Here is a 21,795-nt window from a genome sequence, read left to right as displayed (position 1 = left end):
ATTTTGTGTCACGCTGCCTGATTAATGCAAGTAATATTCACAACTCGCTGTTGCAACTTGAGACAAGGTTGATGAGAGGGGACTTACAGGCCTGAAAACCAAAACTAAGAGCTAACACAAGAGAAAAGGCTCAGTAGGGCAGAGATGGTGATAAATCAATTCATTCTTTGTAGGTGTTTCACTCCGAACAAACCCTTTCAACTTTCAGTGATTTGGTCAATATAAAAATATTGATCAGTTGTGCTTTAAAAACAGCCTCATAAACCCCAAAATCTCCTTCATTCTCCAGGAAGTGTTTTTTTTTTTTTTTATCAAAGCCAGTGCATGCCTACTAGACAACGTGACTACATGATTACGATAGAATGATGTGTGTGTGAGCAAACTCACCTTCATTACTTACTGAAAGGAGACAGAAACATAAATTGCCAGATTCAGAAAAAATCCAGGCCAGTCGTGTATTAGTGCTTCTGCAATAACATCCTGAAGGTAGTATTTTTAGTTAAAGCCTTTGAGTCAGGGACATGAGGCGGGCAGCCCAGGAGGGCTTTTACTGTCCAGATGGTGACAGCACTCTGATGGTTTTGCCTTTGAGGCGCCAAGACGGAAACATTTGGACTAGGAGTGAGTCACACGTACCGGTCACAGGATGGACAGTCACTCATGACTGCAGAAAACACTCACATACATATACAGTTTGTGTGTGCACGTGAACACACACAGGATACATACTGTATTTGTATCACACAAATGTTAGTTCCTTACAAACGCCAGTCGGTTGTAGTAGCCACAAACAAGATGCACTTAAAGCATGCAACCTTGCAAAATACAAACTGCACACACAGACATTTCTCTCTTGTATGTTTGTATCTCTTTTCATGGGCTCAGTCGTAATTTTCATGGTTAAAGGAAAAACTTGGCTCGGATGTCAAGTGATTGAATCCTTGCCAGATCCAGGGATACCTAACAGTTTGCTTTTTACTGACAAAGGGAATCTGCTTTCAGACCACTCACTATTTTAGTGTATTAACTTTTTAATGTACTGTATTATATCAGAGTAGAATGAGCACAGTACATTATATACATTTGCTTTCTGCTCTCAAGGTTTACACTCCATCTGGCAAAGTGCAAACTGACTTCTCTGTGTATCCAATTGGAGGCAGGAGGCCTGACACTCTTTCTTGCTCCAAATGGTGACATGTTTCCATGTGTGACAATAGGCAACAGGCTGTAGCAAGAAACACGACACCTGTTGCTCTGGTCCAATTACCGCACTCTGCCAAGCAGACATAATATTGATTTTCAGATTTTCCCTCCTAGTAAGTGAATACGTTGGCTAACTTAATTTCTACGACACCTTATTAAACAGATTTTTATAAAGCACTTTGCAGAAATAGACAAAATAAAAGAGGTAAAAAGAGGAAAATACACAGATTAGAGGTTATTTAAAAAATCATGGACCCCATCATGTATTTAAATGCCTTTGAAACCAAGTATGTGTTATGAAATATGCATTATTTAGACTGTCTAATGACAATATCATACGGAAAGTTTTGGTTTTAAGCCTTGATCTTCATTCACATAGGAGGAGATGGAAAATTTAATTTGAAACAAGACTAAATGCAATACCAAAAGTGTTCCAGGGTGAATGTTTGGGCACACAGTGTAAATTTTGAACCTGGAGACCATCAGAAGATATATTTGTGGTTTTAAGAACCAGAAACCATCTCAGTGTAGTTTTACATCTCCTCTCTCAGGCTTCTCTCTGGAGCTCTAGTAACAACGGGTTGTGAGCCAATCAGAGGAGAGGAGGCTCTCAGCCTCTCTTCTGATTAGCTGACTGTTTTCTGGATAATTGAATAGAAATATAGCAGATTTCAGGTAAACACTTGGTTGGATGGTGGGTCCAGGTGGGCGGGGCTTGGGTCCTAGCCTGTGCTACACACACATATTAGTAACACATCCTAACTGAATTGATGGTGACTGCTTTGTTGTGACACCACAAAGTTACAGAGGTCCTGATAGCTCATTTTAAGACACAGTGTTTGAATACAGGCTGTGTACATTTTGTCTGCGGATTGCCCCTTAGATACTTTCAGAGAATTCGTATAGAACCTAGGCCTGCTTTATTAACAAACAACACATGGACATCTCCCTTTAGACTATATGGGACCTTAAAGCAGGAATCCATCTTATCCTTCCTAGAGAACATAGAGTTTGCACCAACAAGTCCTCTTACATTACAACATCACCCTCTAAAACAACAACCTATGAAGCTTTGATGACCTGACACCACCATGGTTCATGTTCATGTAACTTAAATTACTTGCTTATGATTATGGAAATCTCATCCATGTGGTTTTGTTAAATAATGTTGGTCTTAACATGGCATAATAATATTAATCAGATGGCATCAGGTAAGGTTAGACTTCTGGCTAAGCAGGCAGCAAATGGAAGACTGGGTCCAGTATTAGACAAGACAGGTTTGGGGAGATGGGTTTGGGTGTGGAGCTAATTAATCCACAGGCGCACAGCAAGTGTCTGTCCAGGGAGTCAAGCTCTGAAATCTGAATATGAAAAAGGTGTCAAAATCAGAGCCACGAACTAGAGGAGAAACTAGCAGGCAAAATGGTACATAGAGCAAACAGATTAAAAGGATTATCCCCCTGTCATCCACCCTCTCTGCCCCCAAATAGACCATCTAATTCTCCCCATCTTGTCATCTAGACCCCCTGTGGAGAACAAATTACCATTTTCCAGAGTCACAACTCTATTCCATGGTGTAAGGAAGATGAAAAGATTGTAATCCTCCTCTCAGGAAGCATTACACTGGACTTCCAGTGGTGTTGTTACATTTTCCCATGAACTAAAGGTTGTACTTTTTTTCGCTTGTAAAAGTACACTCAGTGAATCCTGAAGACAGAGAGAACACACTGTTCGACGAAAGACGAATTCAAGCATAGACTGTGGATAACAGCAGCAATATTTCATGTCATTTAAAGTCCTGTTTAAAATCTCTTGCACAAAAATATGGATGATTCCCTCTGCGTATTTGACCTACACAACAAACAATAAGCAATATGTGTAAGTAAATAAAGAATCTACAACCAGCTTCCAACAAACACTAGTAAGACAAATTGATCCAACATCTAAGAGTTAAACACAGAAGAAACGCAACATGTTATTTACCTTTAAGTGAAGGCAGAGATTAAATAAACACATCTTGAGAACAGTGCAAATGTAAACTCATTTGGACAAATGTCAGTGGATTTATGGCAGACTGCCTTTTGGCTTTGTTTTGACTGAAAAGGAAACACTGGCATCAAGTGGCCAGAAATATTATTACAGCCTACACACAGTCTAAACCACTTCTGCTACTACCACAATCACCAAACACTTTAGTAGTGCACTCTTTGAACAATGTAATGACAAACCAAATAATAAAAACATGAATTCTGTTCTATTCTACTTTTTCCCCATGAAGACATTTAGCCTTTTATACATGCGATACCAACAGGTGATCATGCAAATCCAAAACAACAGGGAAAAGGCCAGTGGTAATTATTGCACTCAAGACAAGGCTGTAGGATACAAGCACCCCTTTAATCACTCAATTCAAAACTGTTGGCATCTAACTGGTTTGATACAGATTGTAAAGGAATTTTCCAGAGATGAATGCATGGATGATCTGTACAGAGGGCACAGATGTTACGTGAGATCCTTAGATTTGATGCCTTAACCATCCATAATAAGAATCTCCCTCTCACAGACGAGTTACATCGGTGTGTCCTGCTAATTCATTGCACAAGTGGTTCTAGGGATGGTAATTTTGGTCGGTTTACTGCTTTGGTCCCAAAATAAAATATCCAACAATCGGATAGTATTTCCATGACATGTTGTAGAGACAGTTATAGGCCACAGAAAATGAGACTGACTTTGCTGATATCTTGACTTTTCCTTTAGCACTTGGGGTTGAAGTCTTTGTTTTTTTATTTTTCTATTAAACCTATTCTATTGCTTTTTCAGTATTCAAACATACTGTATTTTAAACACACACCAGATTGGATTGTCACGAAGTTTCATACAAATAAGTACAAACAAAATTTTCATCAAGTGCTATTTGGCAGAAGTAAACACACTAAACTAAGATGGCGAATATAGTAAACATTACTTGATTAAGATTAGCATTTTAGCATTGTCAGTGTGCTGGTGTCCATTAGTGGAGCCTGATAGAGCCACTAGTGTTCTGATACCATTTCCATGTATGATGCCATCTTAGCTCATGCACAGTTGTCTTGTATAGCTAAGGTGCCCTTGGTGTTTTCTGATAAGTTTGGTTCAGCTAATGAGTTTAGTATCTTTTCCACCTTTCAGTCCAGTTCAGTTTCGGAAATTTGATGTTTGTTAGTTGCTTTGCAAATCTTACCATCAGTTGTGAAATGTCATTTTCACAAGGAAAACATTTGGGTTCTCACTCTTTAAGTGATAAATGGGCTACCCCTTGGTTTGCATCTATTCATTGCATGAGATACATTCATTTCCCAAGGCACAGGTCACATACTCATTCACTCTCTTTTTTCATCTAGTGGATATTTTAAGGGCTTCTTAAAGCATCTCTGTTTCTAAATATCCCCAAGCTTTTATTTCCTTTAGTTCCATAAGTTTGTAGCTTAAATCAAGGGAAAAATCAATCTCATGACATCATTGAAATAAAATGAATGACAATGTTCAGAGAAATGTTTATAGTGTCACATTCCTGCAGCCTGCTCGTTTTAAATGTCTGCATTTTTTCATCACTTTATTAAGCTGGTAAGGGTACAGAAAATTGCTCTCCATAAAATTTTATTATAACAATTTCAAACTTTTATAGACTAAAGCAATGATGTCACAAGATTGCACTACCAATGATCTCCATAGTTGAAGCCAGGCTTGGCTATGTAATTGAATAGAAAAGCCATTTGTTGCTGCTATTTTATTGTAAATCCTGAGCTATGACTGCAACTGAGAAGTGTCCCATCCCCCAAATCAAGATGCCCAAGGCCATAGTTACTTCTCCAGCCATGTAAATGAAGTGAAAGTTCTCAAAAGGAAGCTGGAGTGTTTCCATATAGGATTAGGATTATGATCATGATCTTTTTTTTTTTGACTTCTTGGCCATACTATAATATGACGTTTTTCAGCATTACAATGGTTAGGACTGTCATCTTTCATGCAGAGGGTCATGGTTTCAACTCCCACAAGGTCCTCCACCTGCATATTCCTTTATTAACATTTTTTAACCATACTATAATATGACGTTTTTCAGCATTTTTATGCCTTACTACACTAGGTAGTGGCATGCCTTGCCATACTATGACATTTTTATGACCTTTTAGGAAATAATTTATTGTGATGTTTTTTGAACTTTTTGCCATACTATACTATGGCGTTTTTTGCATTTTTATGCCATACTATAAAATGATGTTTTTAGGCATTTTTATGCCTTACTATCCTATGCAGCTTCATGCCTTGCCATACAATGACGTTTTTATGACCTTTAATGCCTTAATATATGATGATGTTTTTTTGAATTTTTTGCCATACTATACTATGGCGTTTCTTTGGCATTTCCATGCCACATCATACTTTGTCGTTTTACTGTATAACAACATTTTTGTGTCCTGCATTACACAATGTCTGTAATGAGGTCACTTTGGTACGATGGTTAGGCCTGTCATCTTTCATTCAGAGGGTTATGGGTTCAACTCCCACAAGGTTGTCCACCTTCCTTTATTAACATTTTTTACACCATACTATAATATGACGTTTTTCAGCATTTTTATGCCTTACTACACTAGGTACTGGCATGCCTTGCCATACTATGACGTTTGTATGACCTTTTATGCCTTAATACATGATTTTGTTTTTTATTTATTTTTTGCCATACTATACTATGGCGTATTTTGCATTTTTATGCCATACTATAGAATGATGTTTTTGGCATATTTATGCCTTACTATACTATGCAGCTTCATGCCTTGCCATACTATGACTTTTTTTTATGACCTTTTAGGACTTAATATATTGTGATGTTTTCTCGAATTTTTAGCCATACTATACTATGGCGTTTCTTGACAATTTTCCTATTAGGATAGGATTTTTACACATAGATATCTTAAGGGTAACCAAAGCTATTAAAAAGTAAAATAGGAATTTTTCTTTCTCATTGCCTTAAAATGCATTTCTACATTTCAGTCCCTAAATAGCACACTTGTGTAAAGAAGAAGTAATGACTGACACACAACAAGGTTGGTTTAATCAACACTGCGCTTTAGTGAATCTCTCCAAACCAAATGAAAAAATGATTTGTCACTATCACAAAGCAGAATATTTCAGGTGCTTAAACAAATAACACCACAACTCTGCTGCTGCCAACTGCAGAACAACAAAGAACTCAATGGCTAAAATTCATTTTCACAACGGTTCCCTCTACTGTTCCAAACATTTCACTAAGCTCTGCACTTTAATGAGGACTGTTTAAAAAATTTCTGAGGGATGGAGCAGTTCCCACTTTATGTAACCCAACGGGAGACTGGGACTCGAAATCTGCATGGAATCTTGTGGATTTGTGATGTTTAACCAGGTCACCAGCGACCTGATCTCCTTAGTGCAAAATAGTGCAGCAACACCCAAAGATGTTTTATGCTTATATGTTTGTCAATATACCTTCTTAGCTCAGATGAAGAATTCATAATTTAACCATTTGCTTCTTGTGAATAGAGTACAGCGTAAGATCTACAGTATAATAAAAATAACACTGAAGCATGTAAATCTATTTTAGTAAACTCCAAGAATAAAATGATGAACCCTAAAAATGGCCAAAATATTAAATAACTTGTAAACTTTACTTTATTGCATCTCCAAGTGACACTAACCTTGGTAGCATAGTGGGTCAGTGGTGGAGGCCTTTTCTCTAAGCCATAATTTAGTGTTAAAACAAGAAAACAAGTATACCAGTTTCCATTCATTATACAGTCCTCGCAAACCTGATGTGAATGATAAATTAAGATTACTCCACTACCACGCCTTAAAGTTCCTCTCCAGACATGTTTTACACTAGGTAAAAATACTGTCAAAATAATACATCTTTTATATGTTTATGTTGTTTGTTAGCTTGTAACTGGCAGTGGCTGACACAGGGTTAATGGTTGTGCTAATGCTAACGCTCTCTTTCTGTACTGACAAAGTTTCAGGTTTATTTAGCCCCGCCCCCTGTCCCCACAAGTTGACAGGATTGGTTCCTTAGGTTTGTGATGTATGAAACCCTGGCTGTCTGAATCTGTGTTTATGAGACTGTCATTGGTTCACTGCAGTTCAAGGGGGAAATATTCAGTCATAGAGTTGACTGTTTATTTCACACGTCTGTATTATATAAAAAAATATCATATGGATGTTAACAAGATTAAACACTTGAGTTTCATAAGAGGAGATCTATAACAGATCATTTAGTAGAAATGTATATCAAAAATTGAACCAACTGATGATCAGGGGGGTTTTAACCCTCTAAGGCCCACTGCACAAAGCACACACATTATTGCAAACTAACCTCAAACCTATAATTTCCCACAGTTAAAGTAACAACAAGGCCAAACTGCATGTTTGACACAAATAAGAACAGACATCAGCATACATTTTGATTTGTACTGCTTTTTAATGTGTTTTTTTTTCCATCAGAAATAGTAAAAGCCATACAATGTAGCAAACCAAAAAAAAATGACAAAGCTCTATACAGGCATAGTAGCTCATTCACACACATTCTACAGTCCAGACTGATCTGTCAAAGTGGGCAGATGCCACTGGAGTTTCCATCTTGGCAAACAAATGGCTAACATTCAGTTTGAAGACAAGGAAGTCCTCTTCTCTTAACAGGCAAAAATATAGAATCTTCTTTCTCATTATCTGAGTCAAGATACAGTCGTCACGTGAAAATCAAAACCTGATGTTGATGAACTACCTATGGGCATCTTTCTGAGACTGGTTGAGTAAGACTTGAGGATACTGTGTACAGATTACAGTCAGCAGCGCTAAGGTAACAAGCTGACTTGAGCGTGCAGGCTCTTGCTAATAAATAATGGAACATTCTAGTCAGATATAAAAGCCCTGTAAGTGCTGTATTTTTTTTTTTTTTTGAAGAAGCACATTTGAGTTAATGTATGTCCCCAAACTAACCCTTATCTAAGTATTTTACATCATGCTGCCAACTGATCCTTGTGTGTCGGGCATAAAGAAAGGAGATTGAATGGGACTTTAAAATAAAGTAAAAACTAATTTGCTAAGAAAATCAGCACAGGAATCAGGATTAAAATTATTGAAAAATTAATATTTTAGTTCATTTTCTCAGTGATCGAATTTAACTCAAACATTTAACCTTTGACCTGCCGTAATCACAGCTAAAACACTGTATTAGAATAAAAGTGGTTCTGTTGTAATGATAGTTCTCCACCACATGAGGGCAGCAGCTGCTGACTGAACTTTATCATTCTCCATGTACAAGGATCAGTCCCATGCTGTAGAGATTGAGGAACCAGCAAGTCTCCCTCCACACATGCAATGATGACATGAAATGGGTCTGTCAATGTCCATATCTTATCTTTTTGCAGAAACACACTGATAATACTTAAAACATTTAAGTGCTAAACTTGGGCAATGTATTTTCTAGGCAGGTTTAAGTTAATAAAACAATTTTGTTGGCATCACTTTAGGATAACTCCAATTTGGACTTCAGTAACAACAATCTTTCACACAAAATAAAAAAAAAGGAAACAGAAAAAAAACAAAAACAACAACAACAAAACAACAACAAAAAGCCTCCCCAAGAAAACAAGAATGTTAACAAAAAGAAGTAATGCTGTGAAAAAAAACATTCAAAAACAACAGTGATACACTTTTAAATGCACACACTTTACACCTTATATATGTCAATGCTCTTGACTTTAGCCAAAATAAAAAGCAATTTTTTCTTCTCGTTTTCAGTAATCTTGATGTATACCTTATAATACATGTATACAAGATAACATAGAGCAACAAAGCAAAAAAATAAATATCTTAAGTCACTGTTTGGAAGTTTTTTTTCATATATATCTATATATGTATATTTATATGTATAGCTTACTTTTGGGTAGGGTGTGAGAGTTAACAGTTTTGGCCGGCTGACGGAAAACTTTCAACGCAGAAAAACTGAAGAGCGGTGTTGCAGGAGGACACTTTTCTCTAAAGGTCGTCCTCCCAAAACAACTGTGGGCCCTTCAGTCATGAGCGGAATAGCGTGGCTACGTGCTGCGCAGACTGAACAGAGGATGGCGGTAGACAGGAAGCTCGTCTGTTCCAAAACAATCAAGAGACTTGACTGTTGATGATCCAATAGCGTTCTTACAGATGCTCACGTGGATACAGTAATAGGTTCAGCCGATTTTGTCAGACTCTAGCTGCACGTCAGAGGAATAACATCAGTTGCATCTTCAGCTACACTACTACATCAAACAGGGAAGGACCTGTGGAATTTTGGAGAAGAACCTTATTTCAGAGTTTGGCTATTTGCATATTTAAGACGGCCTGTATGAGTTTTATGTTCTTCTTTTTCTTAAAAAGCTCTGCATTACAAAAAAAGTCAGGCACCAATTGTCATCTAGAACAGTCCTACTCATAAAGCATAAATCTAGAATATTTACACAGACCTCCGCCGGCTGCAAAAATGTCCGAGAACGCAGTTTGCAAGACGGCGTCGGTGCTGAATTGACCTACAGTATCAGTACATACAGAAAGAAACAGTTCAGTATTTTTTTTTTTTTTTGATTAAGCAGCCATATTTGTTTTACAAAAGAATACTTCCGACCCTCTGACAATGGCACACTATACACGCCCTGACTACTTTTTTAAAATCTTTGGTTGACCAGTCAAAAGCCTGATAGATATACAATCCACCTTTACATCACACAACTTGACTTCTTCTTTAAAAAAATAAAAATGAAACAATTGCTAAAAAAAATAACATTTGCACACACAATGTCATTCTCTCGTCCTGTTCATGAGTTACCCTGCCAGGGAGATTATCATCACCTCCCGTCCCACCGTCACACACAGCCACTCCCCATCCTGCACTTCCTCTGGTCCATTCTGGAGTCCGTCCAAGAAGAAAAGCACATGCATGCAAGCCGCATACACACAAACACATCACACACACTCTCTGTCTTGTTCTTTTTTCATTCGCTTACACACACACAAACACACACACACACACACACACACACGCACACACACACACATACACACAGATTTGCCTAAATGTAAAAGAGCAGGAAAAATAAGGTGGCGCATCAAAACAAATGCTTAATTGTCCAAAACAGAAAGTGTCTGTGGTTAAAAGGAAAGAAAATAACCAAAGGCATTTAAAAAAATAAAGCGCCAGGGTTTGCAGACAGCTTTCATTGTTTCTGCGAGGCGATCATCTTCGAGACGAAGTTGACGATGGCGCTGGCAGGCTGGTCAGGGTCCATCTCAGCGAAGAGGTGGCTGACGTTGTCGGTTGTGCTTCCCTGCTTACGTGCCACAAACCCAAACAGCCTGGAATGACAAAAGTTAGATGTGTATTCACTAGAGCTACCACGTTTCATCAAAAACCACATATTGTTAGACCCCTGAACTGTGTCTGAATTTGGTGAAAAAAATTCTTAAAGTTTTGAGACTGGATTACTCATATTTTTGCCCCCTGCTGTTATCTAGAATCATCAGAATCAACAGGAGTATGACATTACATTGAAGGTTTACTTACTTGGCTGTGCCTCCCTCAGGCTTGTTCCACCTGAAAAGATTTGATAAAAATGTTAATTTTACCATTCTAAGAAAGCAAAATGAATTGGATAGGATACCAAGGATACGTCTCTCTTGGAAGTCAGGTTAAACAAACTTCTAATTTGACTTTATTTCATGTTTGCGTACTCACTTTCTGTCCTGAGGGTCAGTATCGCAGAACGTGACAGTGTTGGTAGGGTAGTGGCGTCGGAAGAAAATCCTATAACAGACAAAATCAACAGAGAGACATGAGTGATAAAACACAGTGACAACAAGCATTGTGTGGAGCAGCAGATGATTCATTGTGCAGTACATCCAAATTAGTTTAATATGGAGGAAGCATACTTCATCGTTTGATGCTAATCGTAAGCATGCTTATGGTTAGAGTGTGACCAATACAACAGGACAATGGTTAGCTGATCACAGCCATTGATTACATAAGACCAGCTGGTCAAAACGAACATGTAACTTACTTCAAGACGCAGACTGTCTTGGGTAAAAAAACATTTGTTCAATTGAAGTTAGTTTGATAATCATCAAACTAAACTGGATAAAGTACGGTGGCCCTGAGAGTTCAGTGAACTGCAGCTTAAGAAAGCGCATGCATATAGGCAAAACACAAACAACTTGAGAAACATCTATTTGACAACATGTGTCCTGCAAATCTGCAAATATTGGCAACTCAACCAAATACACAAATGTGCTGCAAGTAGCAGAGACAAAGTGTTTCCAGGGGACACTAAAAAGGACACTAAACACGTGTTCCCAAACTGACGATGTTCTCTCAGTTAGCTTGTTTTGCCTATTTGCATTTGTTTTCTTAAGTTGCAGTGCATTGAGCTCTGTGAATAAGCTGTTTATTATATTTCCTAATTTGTAATAATTTCCTCTGGTATTAGGAGAGGTTGCTCTTGAGGTGGGAAACCCTGCACTACTGGCTTTCAGAGGGCGACACCGGTATCGACATCTGGGGTTTCAAAGAAAATTGTAATGTGACATGTCAGCCAATATTTTTATCTACTGTTTGTATTTAAATATTTCCCTTATAAGCTGGCAGTAGCAAAGAGATGACAGGAAATAAGGGAGCAGGGGTTGCAACAAGTGTGCATGGCTGGATTTGAAGTGACACCTAAAATGTAAAATGTTTTTAAACTTTGTTTAAAATGTATTTTATCTATTCTGGTACGCTGCAAAAAACAGTTTTGAGCCTTTGATTGAAATACCGCAGTAAATAATAAGGACCTGATCCTTTAATCCTCAGTTATTATTGCTTCTGTGTGTAGTGACACATGCTGACACTCGCCCTTCAAAAACAAATTTATGTCTCCAGACGTGTTCAGTCATCAGAAAATGTCTCTTCAAATACGTCTGCAGCCAAATCTCCAGATGTCATGCAATGTTTACGCTTCCATACACTTCAGTGTGTCAAACAGTGTGTGTGCAGCATCCAGACTTACTTCCTCTGGTTGTCTGTCAGCGTGATGCCTTGTGAAGACACCTTGAAGTGCACAATGGTGGCAGTAGGTGGAGAAGTGGCAGCCAGTGTCTCAGATATGGCCTTGGCAACAGCCTGAGGGCCTGTCAGCGACTCCATCTCCACTGAGTTGATGTAGAGAACATTGCATGCTGGGAAGAGAACAGATGTCCCGGTCAGATTAAATAAATATGTCAAGATTGGAAAGGCAGAAGTTTTAGGAAACGGACAATGGAGCAGTAATTCTGTAAAGACAAAAACAAACTGTATTGATTCCAAATTGAATCCTGTAAAATGTTATTAATGACTATTTAGGGAAACACGATTGCCAATGACCTGTTCATGCAAAAATGTCTTCTCATTAGAGAGCATGCTTTCTGGAAGCTCCATCCAAATCATTCCACATAAAGCATTCTGCCTGTTATAGACGGGAAGCTGGGCGCTAATGTTAAAAGACACTTCTGAGGGAACTCTGTTAAACAGGGCCGTTAACATCTGTCTTCATTTGTGCAGGTAACAACATACACAAGCAGACAATAGACACAGAATGCACATTCCAGATGTAGGTTTCCAAATAAAAGTGCACAGGGTTTACCATGGGAATCAGCAGGGGCACTCTGCACTGGGATGACAAGGATGTCATGTTGTCAGAATAAGTGAATGGGATGGTTCATAGTTGAATTTGAATGTCACGAGCAGAGTGGTATAAAATGAGAGGACTGCGCTTTTAACAGTGACAGTGAGTTGATGTTTTACCTGCTCCTTGTTTCAGCCGCTCAGTCAGTGGATTTGTCGTTGCGACCTCTGGTGCTTCCTCAGTGAGATCTGCACAAAACAGGAGAGAGGGGACGTTCGCAGTTTTGACATAAAGCTCTAATTGTAGCTTTAATCTAGTTGCACTGCAGCCTCCTGTGAGCCTGCAGGGGTACAACATGTGACAGTGTAGTTTCATCTCTTTTTCATTCACATGCCTCTTACTGTGTTAATTACAGGTTCCAGTCTCACCAGTGATATTATATACTGAACTACCTGAGATTAAAAAAAGCTTTTATAGTAATCTGTTTTAAATCTTACTTAGCAACAAAAATATTTACACAAGGAAATCCCTGGAACAAAATTCATTTAAAACATGGGGTAGCTGGGTAATAGTTATGTATTTAAGAGTTAAGAACTTGAAAACCTGAAATCTGTTTTGCTATAACTCCTTTACACGAGACCTACGTCATACTTCACTGTTTGCACATTCACTCAAGATCAGACTCTTAGTTTTACTTTAGTTTTATTTTTAAGCTCAGTTTCTTTACACACTCAAACGTGTTCATGTAAATAAACAGACAATCATCAGCATTATTAGATCATGCTGAATGATTGTTGGTTCACTAATGCTATTGAGTTTTACTCATTTACTCATTAGGTGTTGAAATTTGGTATCGAATGACAGGACATTTTTCAATCCACAACTCTTGATCGTATCGAACAAATTCAGTCAGTCTGTAAAAGTATCAGTTTGATACCCAGCCCTAGTTTTAATTGAGCATTTATCTGTAGAAATGTATGATTACTCATAAACAATATAGGAAAAAAAAGCCTAAACTTTACAACAATCACATGTGGCTGCACGGACCTGTGGTAGGGATGAGGAGCTTGCAGGGCAGGGCCAGTGGTGTGATGGCATGTTGGTAGACCAAAGCAGACAGACAGCCTGCCAAACAGACACAAGACACCGAGTCAAAAACAAGGATTTATCCTTCAGCAGTTCATTCTCATCTTTGAACTCTAGAGCTCACACTGAGAGTGAACTCTGACAGTTAGACTCACAGCATTGCTTTAGACTGCTGCTTATTTCTTGTGTAATAAACATACATTCTGTTGACTGTAGTTTTCATTAGTTATTGATTTTATTGGTTGCTATGTATCACTACTGTTAGTTAATGTAGACATTAAAAATGTACATGCATTAATAGCAACAGCAAGTCAGTGTCAAATTTCTTTGCCACGATAATTATAATAATCATTCTTTATCTACTTTAGTTAGAAAAGTTATAATGTTATCAGTTATTTAATACAACTAACACTCCCCATAATTCATTCTGTTGGGTTTGGGTAAATGTGGTTTGTTAGTTTTAGGGGGAGATTGAGGGATAAAAAAAAAACTGTTAGTAATGTAGAACAAACACACTTCATCATCCCTTTGGTATCAGTAGTTGTAAAATGAAACAAAAACATGCAGCAGGAGGAAAGAGTTACGAGCTGAGGACAGGAGAGGAAGAAGAAACAAGGTGAAGCACGACAGATGTTTACAGAAGTCAGCTTGCCCCATTTTGGATTTGGCAGAAAAAGGATTGTACGGGTGCATGCATACAAAAACACACACACACACACACACGTGATACAGCCAGTGTAATTAGTAGGGAGAACACGAGTTAGATCATTTCAGTCAATACTATAATTACAGTGGGATTAGACGTTACAGGACTTGCAAAGAGGTGCAGATCTGTGAAAGGTGCACAGTCAGGAGAGGAGAACTGACTGACTTTACGAAGCTGTCAGTAGAGCTTACATGTGAGTGTGTGTGTGTTAGAAAATAAAAAAACGAGGGGGTGGGCTCTCACTGACCAAAGTAAGGCTCATTGGGACAACCCTTCAGCTTCACTCCTTTCGGGCTGCTCTCGATCAGGAAGTGCCTCACCAGCTCGTTGGTGATGTCACCTGCACCAAAGGAGAGGGAGAGGGGGAGTGAGTAAGTCTACACACAGCTGATTAACCCGGAGACATCACCTCATACCTTTGGCATTAAGATATTAACTGTAATTCTGTCTCCACCCTGACCTGAGACCAAAACAAGGAGAAGCAAAATAAATACTTGTGGCATTTTTTACTGCTTCGAAATATCTAATCATGGTACCAAACATCCTGCCCCCTACCTTTCTTGCTCTGATGCACGGAGGGCGGGGGACACGCCACCTTCATGGCCAAACCGTAGGCCCCTCTGAACGAGTGACTGTCCCGAATAACAAAGGCTCCCGGCTCCCTCTCTCTCAGCAGGCCAATAGCTGCAACACAGGGACACTTCAGTTATTATTCTTTTATTTTTTAATTGGATCCACCACTTTAGTCCAGATTGAAATGTCTCAACAGCTATTAGATGGATTGCTTGTCCAGACATTAATGTTCCTCTTAGGTGATTCTCAGGACAAGACACCGCTACTGAATTAGCAATATGCTTTTTACACTGTGCCAAGCTAAATTTGGCTGATAGCATTTGGAGGTCAGAGAAAGTGAGCACATTAAAGGATCAGAGTGAGCCAGAGAAAAAGAAATCAAAGGTAAAGAACAAACAAGAATAAGGCGAAAGGAGTCCTGATCCTTTGTTTAAAAAATTGCTGTCAGTCTGTATTTCACTACAGCCTACAACATCTAACATCACACTTTGCCTCAGACGCTCCATTGTTCAAGGAGAGGAGCTTCACTCTCTCCTCCATTACTTCACTATTTAGTTCAATGCCTCGGCCTGTCCACATGTGGCAGTTTAAGGAAGGAAGATGGATGAGATGAGCAACACATGCAGATGTTCCCTAATTCTCTACATATGGTGCGGCTTTCCTTCTGGGAGTGCATGGGACTAAGTATAAACTGTGTGTGTGTGAATGTGTGTGTGTGTGTGTGTGTGTGTGTGTGTGTGTGTGTCTGATGTCATTGCAGTTGAGCATGTGCTTGTGTTTAACATGATATAATCCAATACGGGCCGTGAGCGAATGCAGATGGGGAAACCAATAGCCGCTGACCTCACAACCAAAACACACAAGCACAGAGACGTTGTGTATAAAGTGGTATACGCGCGTGTGTGTATGCATATGCATGCATATTCATTACTGCATGTGTGTCTGCAAAAGAGACAATGTTAGAGTGTCATCAGACCTTGTGTGTGAAATTCAACACCGGGGCTTCAAATTCAACTAAATCTTTCCAGTTGAATAAAAACAGTTTAATCATACTAACCACTTCTTAAATGCTTCATGGGAACAGTCTATAATAGAGACTGAGCTCTACATCTCTGCAGTGTAATCCACTCCTCCACTGTCTATTCCCATGCTCTGCGTGTTTCAACCGTTTCTAACTTTGCCAGAACATCACTAATCACGCAGCTTCCATTCCAATAGTGTGAGACATTGAAATTCAAAGTGTTAGTTTCTGGTGGACTGTTCCTTTAACTGTACTCTCCAACTTATCACAATGAAAAGACCAGTGCCCACGGTTGACACCCGGCACCAAGAAGATAAAACAAACCGGCAAAAATAACCTTTTCCCATTTGGACATTGATCTGATTAAACATGTAATAGTAGTGATTACAGCATTTGCAGAAAATATCTGAAGGTCATTCAAGGGAAAAATCTTTGAGCCGTGTGAGTCATGCTCTGTGCGATCTTACCTTGCTCCCTGGAAATGTCTGGCTTGTACCAGAACTTGGACGTGTCTTGGACAAACTTGACATTCAGCCTGCTCTCAGGACTTCCATCTGCAAGGAAAACAAAGAGAACCTTACAGAAATGGATACGCTGTGCTTTGCTAAAATCCCTGTGAAGTAGACCAGTTACTACAGTGTTCTTATAGACAGTGTATGTCACTCAAGATACACCCGAAAGCTCTAATATACAGTACGCTCAGTATATTTTGTTGTTGAACTGGCCGAGCTGTGACGGTGATCTGGTCAGCACTCCAGTCAAGTCAAGTTTATACTGGTACTGACGAGTATTTTAATGTTATTTTGTGTGGATATAATCATGGTGTATGACTTCTGAATTCACATATCGATGTTCTCTGGAAAAGAGATTAAGGTGGTAGGAAGACGGACCAATAACTGGTTTGAAAATTTGAGAGCCAACAAATGAATTCAGGTGATAAGCAAAAATCCAAAATACCAAGGTCAAGTGACGTCTCCCATTTTGCATCTGACATTACATTAGGGGTCAGTCTTCATAGAAATTCAAGGGCTACATCCACACTACTACATTTTCATTTTAAAAGAGCTTTTGAAAACCAAAAAATTGTCACACCTGAAAACGCACACATACATGACGATTAACGTACACTGGGCACGTGCGATCCAGTGTAAAGAGGAAGCAGATTGTCTGCTCCGCTGTTGGTTAGCTGCACAAAATACTCCCAACGAGGAACAGCGAAGGGTGTTGTGGCATCAAAAGGCAGAATTCAACTGCACAACAGCTGCTCGCAAAAACGACAAGGTCAGTAACACTTGTAATTGGTTTTCCACGTTGCATTCACCACTGGTAGTCGAGGCTGATGAGACCCGATCAGTTATTGCCCATCTAGACTACAACGCAACCCCAGAGTTTAAACTAAAAAAGGTAAAGCGAGCGTGAGGTGAGTAGTGTGGACGGCAGGCGCAAACATAGCAAAAGAGATATGTTTTAAAACTAAAACATAGTAGAAAATATATATAGAAAACTCTAAAAGCAAAACACAAACCAAGAGGCGGCTGCCGACGCACTGGGCTGAAAGCCACTCTATCGCTACCCTGCCCCCTCAGCATCTAGATCTATCAGTGCTGATGCGCCGTTTTAATGGTCATGTTACTCCAGAGAATTTATGTCCTTACCGGACATATTGAACCTGGAGAAGTCAGAGAGGGTGTGGAAGTAGCCTTGATTGCCTCCTCCGCTCATTGGGGACACCATCTTCCCGTTCAGCGTGCCATAGGACACGGCTCCGTTTGGCCTGTCGCCGCTCGACATGCGCCTCTTCTCCGGAAGCTGGGGCTGGAAACCGGGGGCTGGGCTACCCTGCCTGAACCCTACACCCATCCCCATCGTCCCCCCATCCTGGTAGCCTGCAGGCGCGATGGGGAAGGAGGGAGTGGGTGGTCCCTGGTAGCCTGAGGAGCTGCTCTGTCTTGACAGGTTCCCATGTCTCTCGTCTGGGGTGGTGTAACCGCTGTGCATGGGGTGACGGTCCAGACTGGGGCTCCTCTGGGACACCTGTGACACAGACGGGTGACGGCCCAAAACCGGACTTCCTTGGGGGTGTGTGACGGACGGCTGTCGGCTGAGCACGGGGCTGCTCTGCAGGGGTTGGCCCAAGGATGGCTGCCTGCTGAGGACCGGACTCCGCTGAGACCCCTGTCCTAAAGAGGCCTGTCTGCTGAGGACTGGGCTATTCTGAGCTCCCTGAGACAGACGACGGCCGAGGACGGGACTGCCACCTGACATGAGACCTGGCATGCCTACATCAAAGCCATTGGCTGGTGATGTATGTTGACCCATTATGAAAACATCCTGATTAGCGTTCGAGCGCTGCTGGAGGACAGGACTGTGAGCGGAGCCGAGGATGTTGGTCCGGTGCTGTGCACGGGGACTTCCATGGCTGAGTGTGATCTGGGAGGGTTCTGAGGTGGGCGGGCTTGGATCTGTGGCCACATAACTCCCCTGGATGGTATTGGGACCAAGGTAGGACAATGTAGGGGCAGTAGTGCCAAGGTAAGAAGAGGCTGGAGAGCTGGAATCCAGGTAGGAGGAGGTGGGAGTATTCACGGCTTGATATGAGGGGGTGGGAGTGGGGTAGGCACTCCCTGTAGCCTGGGAGCGGAAGCCTGAATCAGTAGTGGGTTGGGACGGAGTGCTAACACTGCTCTCTGTTAAGGGCCGGTCACTGGAAGAGAAATGGAAAAGTCTATTAACCAGCTGTGCTAGTTGGCAGTCGGGTACAGAGCTTCCTCCTCACTAAGAAACAGACAAGACAATCCTTATTTTCAAAGACAATGTGACTATATAGAGATCTTTTTTTTTTTTACACTTTTACTCATTTCTTTAAAATGCATTCTTAAGATCTCACAAAAAAAAAAACATTATATATTTGACCCACCCCTGTGAGGTCTGGATGGGACTGCTGCTGGACAAAGGTGGGTTCAGTGTGTGGGTGGAGGGACTTGGACTTCTCTGCTGGCTGGTCGCCTCTCCCAGCGGGCTGAGGCTCCGCGGTGACGTGGACGGCTCTCCACCTGCCGCTGCCGACCTCGCCACAGACTCTACGTAGCTTCTTGGTGCTGCATGTGAGAGAGAGGAGTATCTCTATGAGCCACAAAGGGTTTTCTGTTCTGTGTGTGTGATAATTAAGCGATTTCCTAAATGTATTACATGGAGGGTGGTCTCATCATGAATCAAGGGTGATACACAAAAAAAGAAAAAGAAAACTATAAAAGTAGGTAACTACCAAATGAGTGGATATAAATTGACTGTTATCATGTATTTTGCCATGAGAGTGGTTTTGACTTTTCCAGACTGTAAATGGAAATGGAAAAGGTCTGAAAACACATGACATGTAGGTGGAGAAATGAGGTGGAGGAGATTAACAACTCGAATGGTGATAATGATCTCTGGCACTTCAGCAGCGCTCTTACCTTCCTCACCCTCACTGCTCTCATCATCTGTGAAGCATCATTGGAGATAATCCAGAGAAACAGAAGAATGTAAAGCGACACATGCACAGCAGGGCGGAAGGAAAGAGAAGACATTTTCTGCGCTGCATTTATCTAATTGTGTGTTATTAAGGAGAGCGTGTGTATGACAGGGAATGTCAGTCAGTAAATTAATGTGAAGCCCTATGTGTTGTGTTAGCTGCTGGGTGTAAGGGTTTAAATATTAATGCTACAAATACGCAATCCATGCATTTTTGAACAGATAAAATTAATGTCATTTTGTGTTTCTCATGTGGTCTTACTTTGTTATTATAAGAAATAGGCCTGTTTTACATTGTTTACATAGGTAAACAACCTCGATACAGTCCTTTCCTCGTCATCCTTCCTGCCATATCTGATTTGCTACTGAAGGTCGTGATTAATAGCTAATTCAGTGAGTGGTACAACCAACCTGAGCCTGTTTGATTCAGGAGGATTTCTGCCGGGTTGTGGGGCTTCAACCCCAGGGCTGACAGTGGAGTCTTGGCAAGACCAGGAGGGGACCGACCTGAAGAGAAATGAATAGTTATGAGCACACAGCAGCATATATCACACACATCTTGACAGGTGCTACCTGTTTTCACACTCTAACCGTGATTCATCACCCTTTTTTTTTGGGAAAAAAAAAAAAAGTTGAGTGTATAAAAACAACCAATAAAGATTAAAACATCATAATAGCCATTTAATATTTTAATGATAATATAGTCAGTTCATACACTGATACACAGGTATACAGCTGTCAAGACGAGTCATAAATCATCAGTGCGGGTTGACACACGAGCAGTATGTTCAGAGGGGCGTGCCCATGCCTCATGCTCTGATGGAGGGGCAAAACATGCACATGACCAACCCAGATGTGACAAACCTCTGGCTGTGACAACACCTCAGTCTACAAACAGCAGAATGAGATGTGTGCCACGCTCATCAAAGCAGAGCTGGGTCAAACTGAACTACACTTGGTTTCCTAGACGCATACGTAATACAGGAAAATTGTATGTGTATTCATTCGTTGTTGTTCTTATAAATTTGTGAGTTTTATAGACTGCAGCTTATTCTAGTTTTACGTTCTTTACCTTAGCAATGCTAACAGCCCTGTATTCCTTTGGGTTACATGCTACTACTGTCCATGAGAGAAGCTGAACTTTGACACAGTCTCTGCTATATTAACGCCGGAGGGAAAGATGAGGAGTAGAGTGTGTTGCCTTACTCACTTACACTGAGATCTACATGACTATAATCCTCTTTCAGTGAATGTGTTTTATTCCAGGTGATGCTTTTCACGACATTAATCTGCGCTCCAGTGCCAACTACTCCTTTTATTCCCTCCAGCGTAAACAAAAATAATCATTTGGAGGAAAAAAAAAACTTTTGAGATAACAGACATGTATTGCTGGCAAGATTATCAAACGACAGGACATAAATGGCTGGGTAATTGAGGCTGTTGGCAAGGGGGGGGGGGCTGCAGGCAGGGTGCTGGTTGCAGTGAAACATGGCAGCAACAGGAACCCAAACACAGATGAGATGAACAGCAACACACAGCAGCAGCAGCTGAGAGTGGAAGTTCACAATAATGGCACATTTGTGTGCTGTACACTATGTGTATGGATCTATGTGTGTAGGTTTTCAGTCATCACACAAACTGCAGTGTGTTTTTTTTTTAGTGTGTCTGATGTGTGCGCTCCACACTGTGTCCATTTCGTTGCCAGTGCTGCTCTCGTGTGGCTCTCATGCCAAAGCGGTGCAGGACTGTGATAAGTGATGGGCAAAGGGTCACTCGGGCAGAGAGACGGCACAGGGCTTTGGGAATAGGGGGAGGGGGTAAATATGGCTGACGTTGTGGGACAGTGGAACTCCGGTAGAGACACGTGCATCCTCCACTTACCAAAGAATCCAAATCAATTCTTTGTACTTGCAACCTGGATGCCCGACATGTAATCGTGGGTGGTGTGTGTGTGTGTGTGTGTGTGTGTGTGTGTGTTTGTTTGTATTATCGTATGTTTTTATGGGGCTTTCTGTTTATGTATG

General features: G+C 40.5%; 1 protein-coding gene across 11 annotated transcripts in view; it reads right to left on the bottom strand.

Annotated features, from left to right (window-relative positions):
- Nucleotides 1–7,667: 7,667 nt before the first annotated feature.
- tns1b (tensin 1b) overlaps nucleotides 7,668–21,795 on the bottom strand; it is a 171,457-nt gene continuing 157,329 nt past the window's right edge. For 8 of the 11 annotated variants that reach the window (XM_087178478.1, XM_087178479.1, XM_087178481.1 and 5 more), the window contains 13 exons: nucleotides 20,183–20,278; nucleotides 19,179–19,359; nucleotides 17,917–18,965; nucleotides 16,729–16,815; nucleotides 15,223–15,351; nucleotides 14,915–15,007; nucleotides 13,923–14,000; nucleotides 13,055–13,123; nucleotides 12,894–12,920; nucleotides 12,282–12,450; nucleotides 10,976–11,044; nucleotides 10,805–10,834; nucleotides 7,668–10,596 (listed from right to left, as the gene is read on the bottom strand). In XM_087178478.1, coding sequence (XP_087034604.1) covers nucleotides 10,458–10,596; nucleotides 10,805–10,834; nucleotides 10,976–11,044; nucleotides 12,282–12,450; nucleotides 12,894–12,920; nucleotides 13,055–13,123; nucleotides 13,923–14,000; nucleotides 14,915–15,007; nucleotides 15,223–15,351; nucleotides 16,729–16,815; nucleotides 17,917–18,965; nucleotides 19,179–19,359; nucleotides 20,183–20,278 — 2,216 coding nt within the window. In that variant the 3' untranslated portion in view covers nucleotides 7,668–10,457. The remainder of the gene's footprint in view (nucleotides 10,597–10,804; nucleotides 10,835–10,975; nucleotides 11,045–12,281; nucleotides 12,451–12,893; nucleotides 12,921–13,054; nucleotides 13,124–13,922; nucleotides 14,001–14,914; nucleotides 15,008–15,222; nucleotides 15,352–16,728; nucleotides 16,816–17,916; nucleotides 18,966–19,178; nucleotides 19,360–20,182; nucleotides 20,279–21,795) is intronic. The other 3 variants (XM_087178483.1, XM_087178482.1, XM_087178476.1) reach the window with 1 other exon arrangement.

Source organism: Seriola lalandi, unplaced genomic scaffold (genome assembly GCF_002814215.2).
Source record: "Seriola lalandi dorsalis isolate HSWRI2012SDOR001 ecotype SW California unplaced genomic scaffold, Sedor1 jcf7180002054689, whole genome shotgun sequence".
NCBI lineage: Eukaryota > Metazoa > Chordata > Actinopteri > Carangiformes > Carangidae > Seriola > Seriola lalandi.
This window is presented reverse-complemented; position numbering and strand designations above follow the sequence as displayed.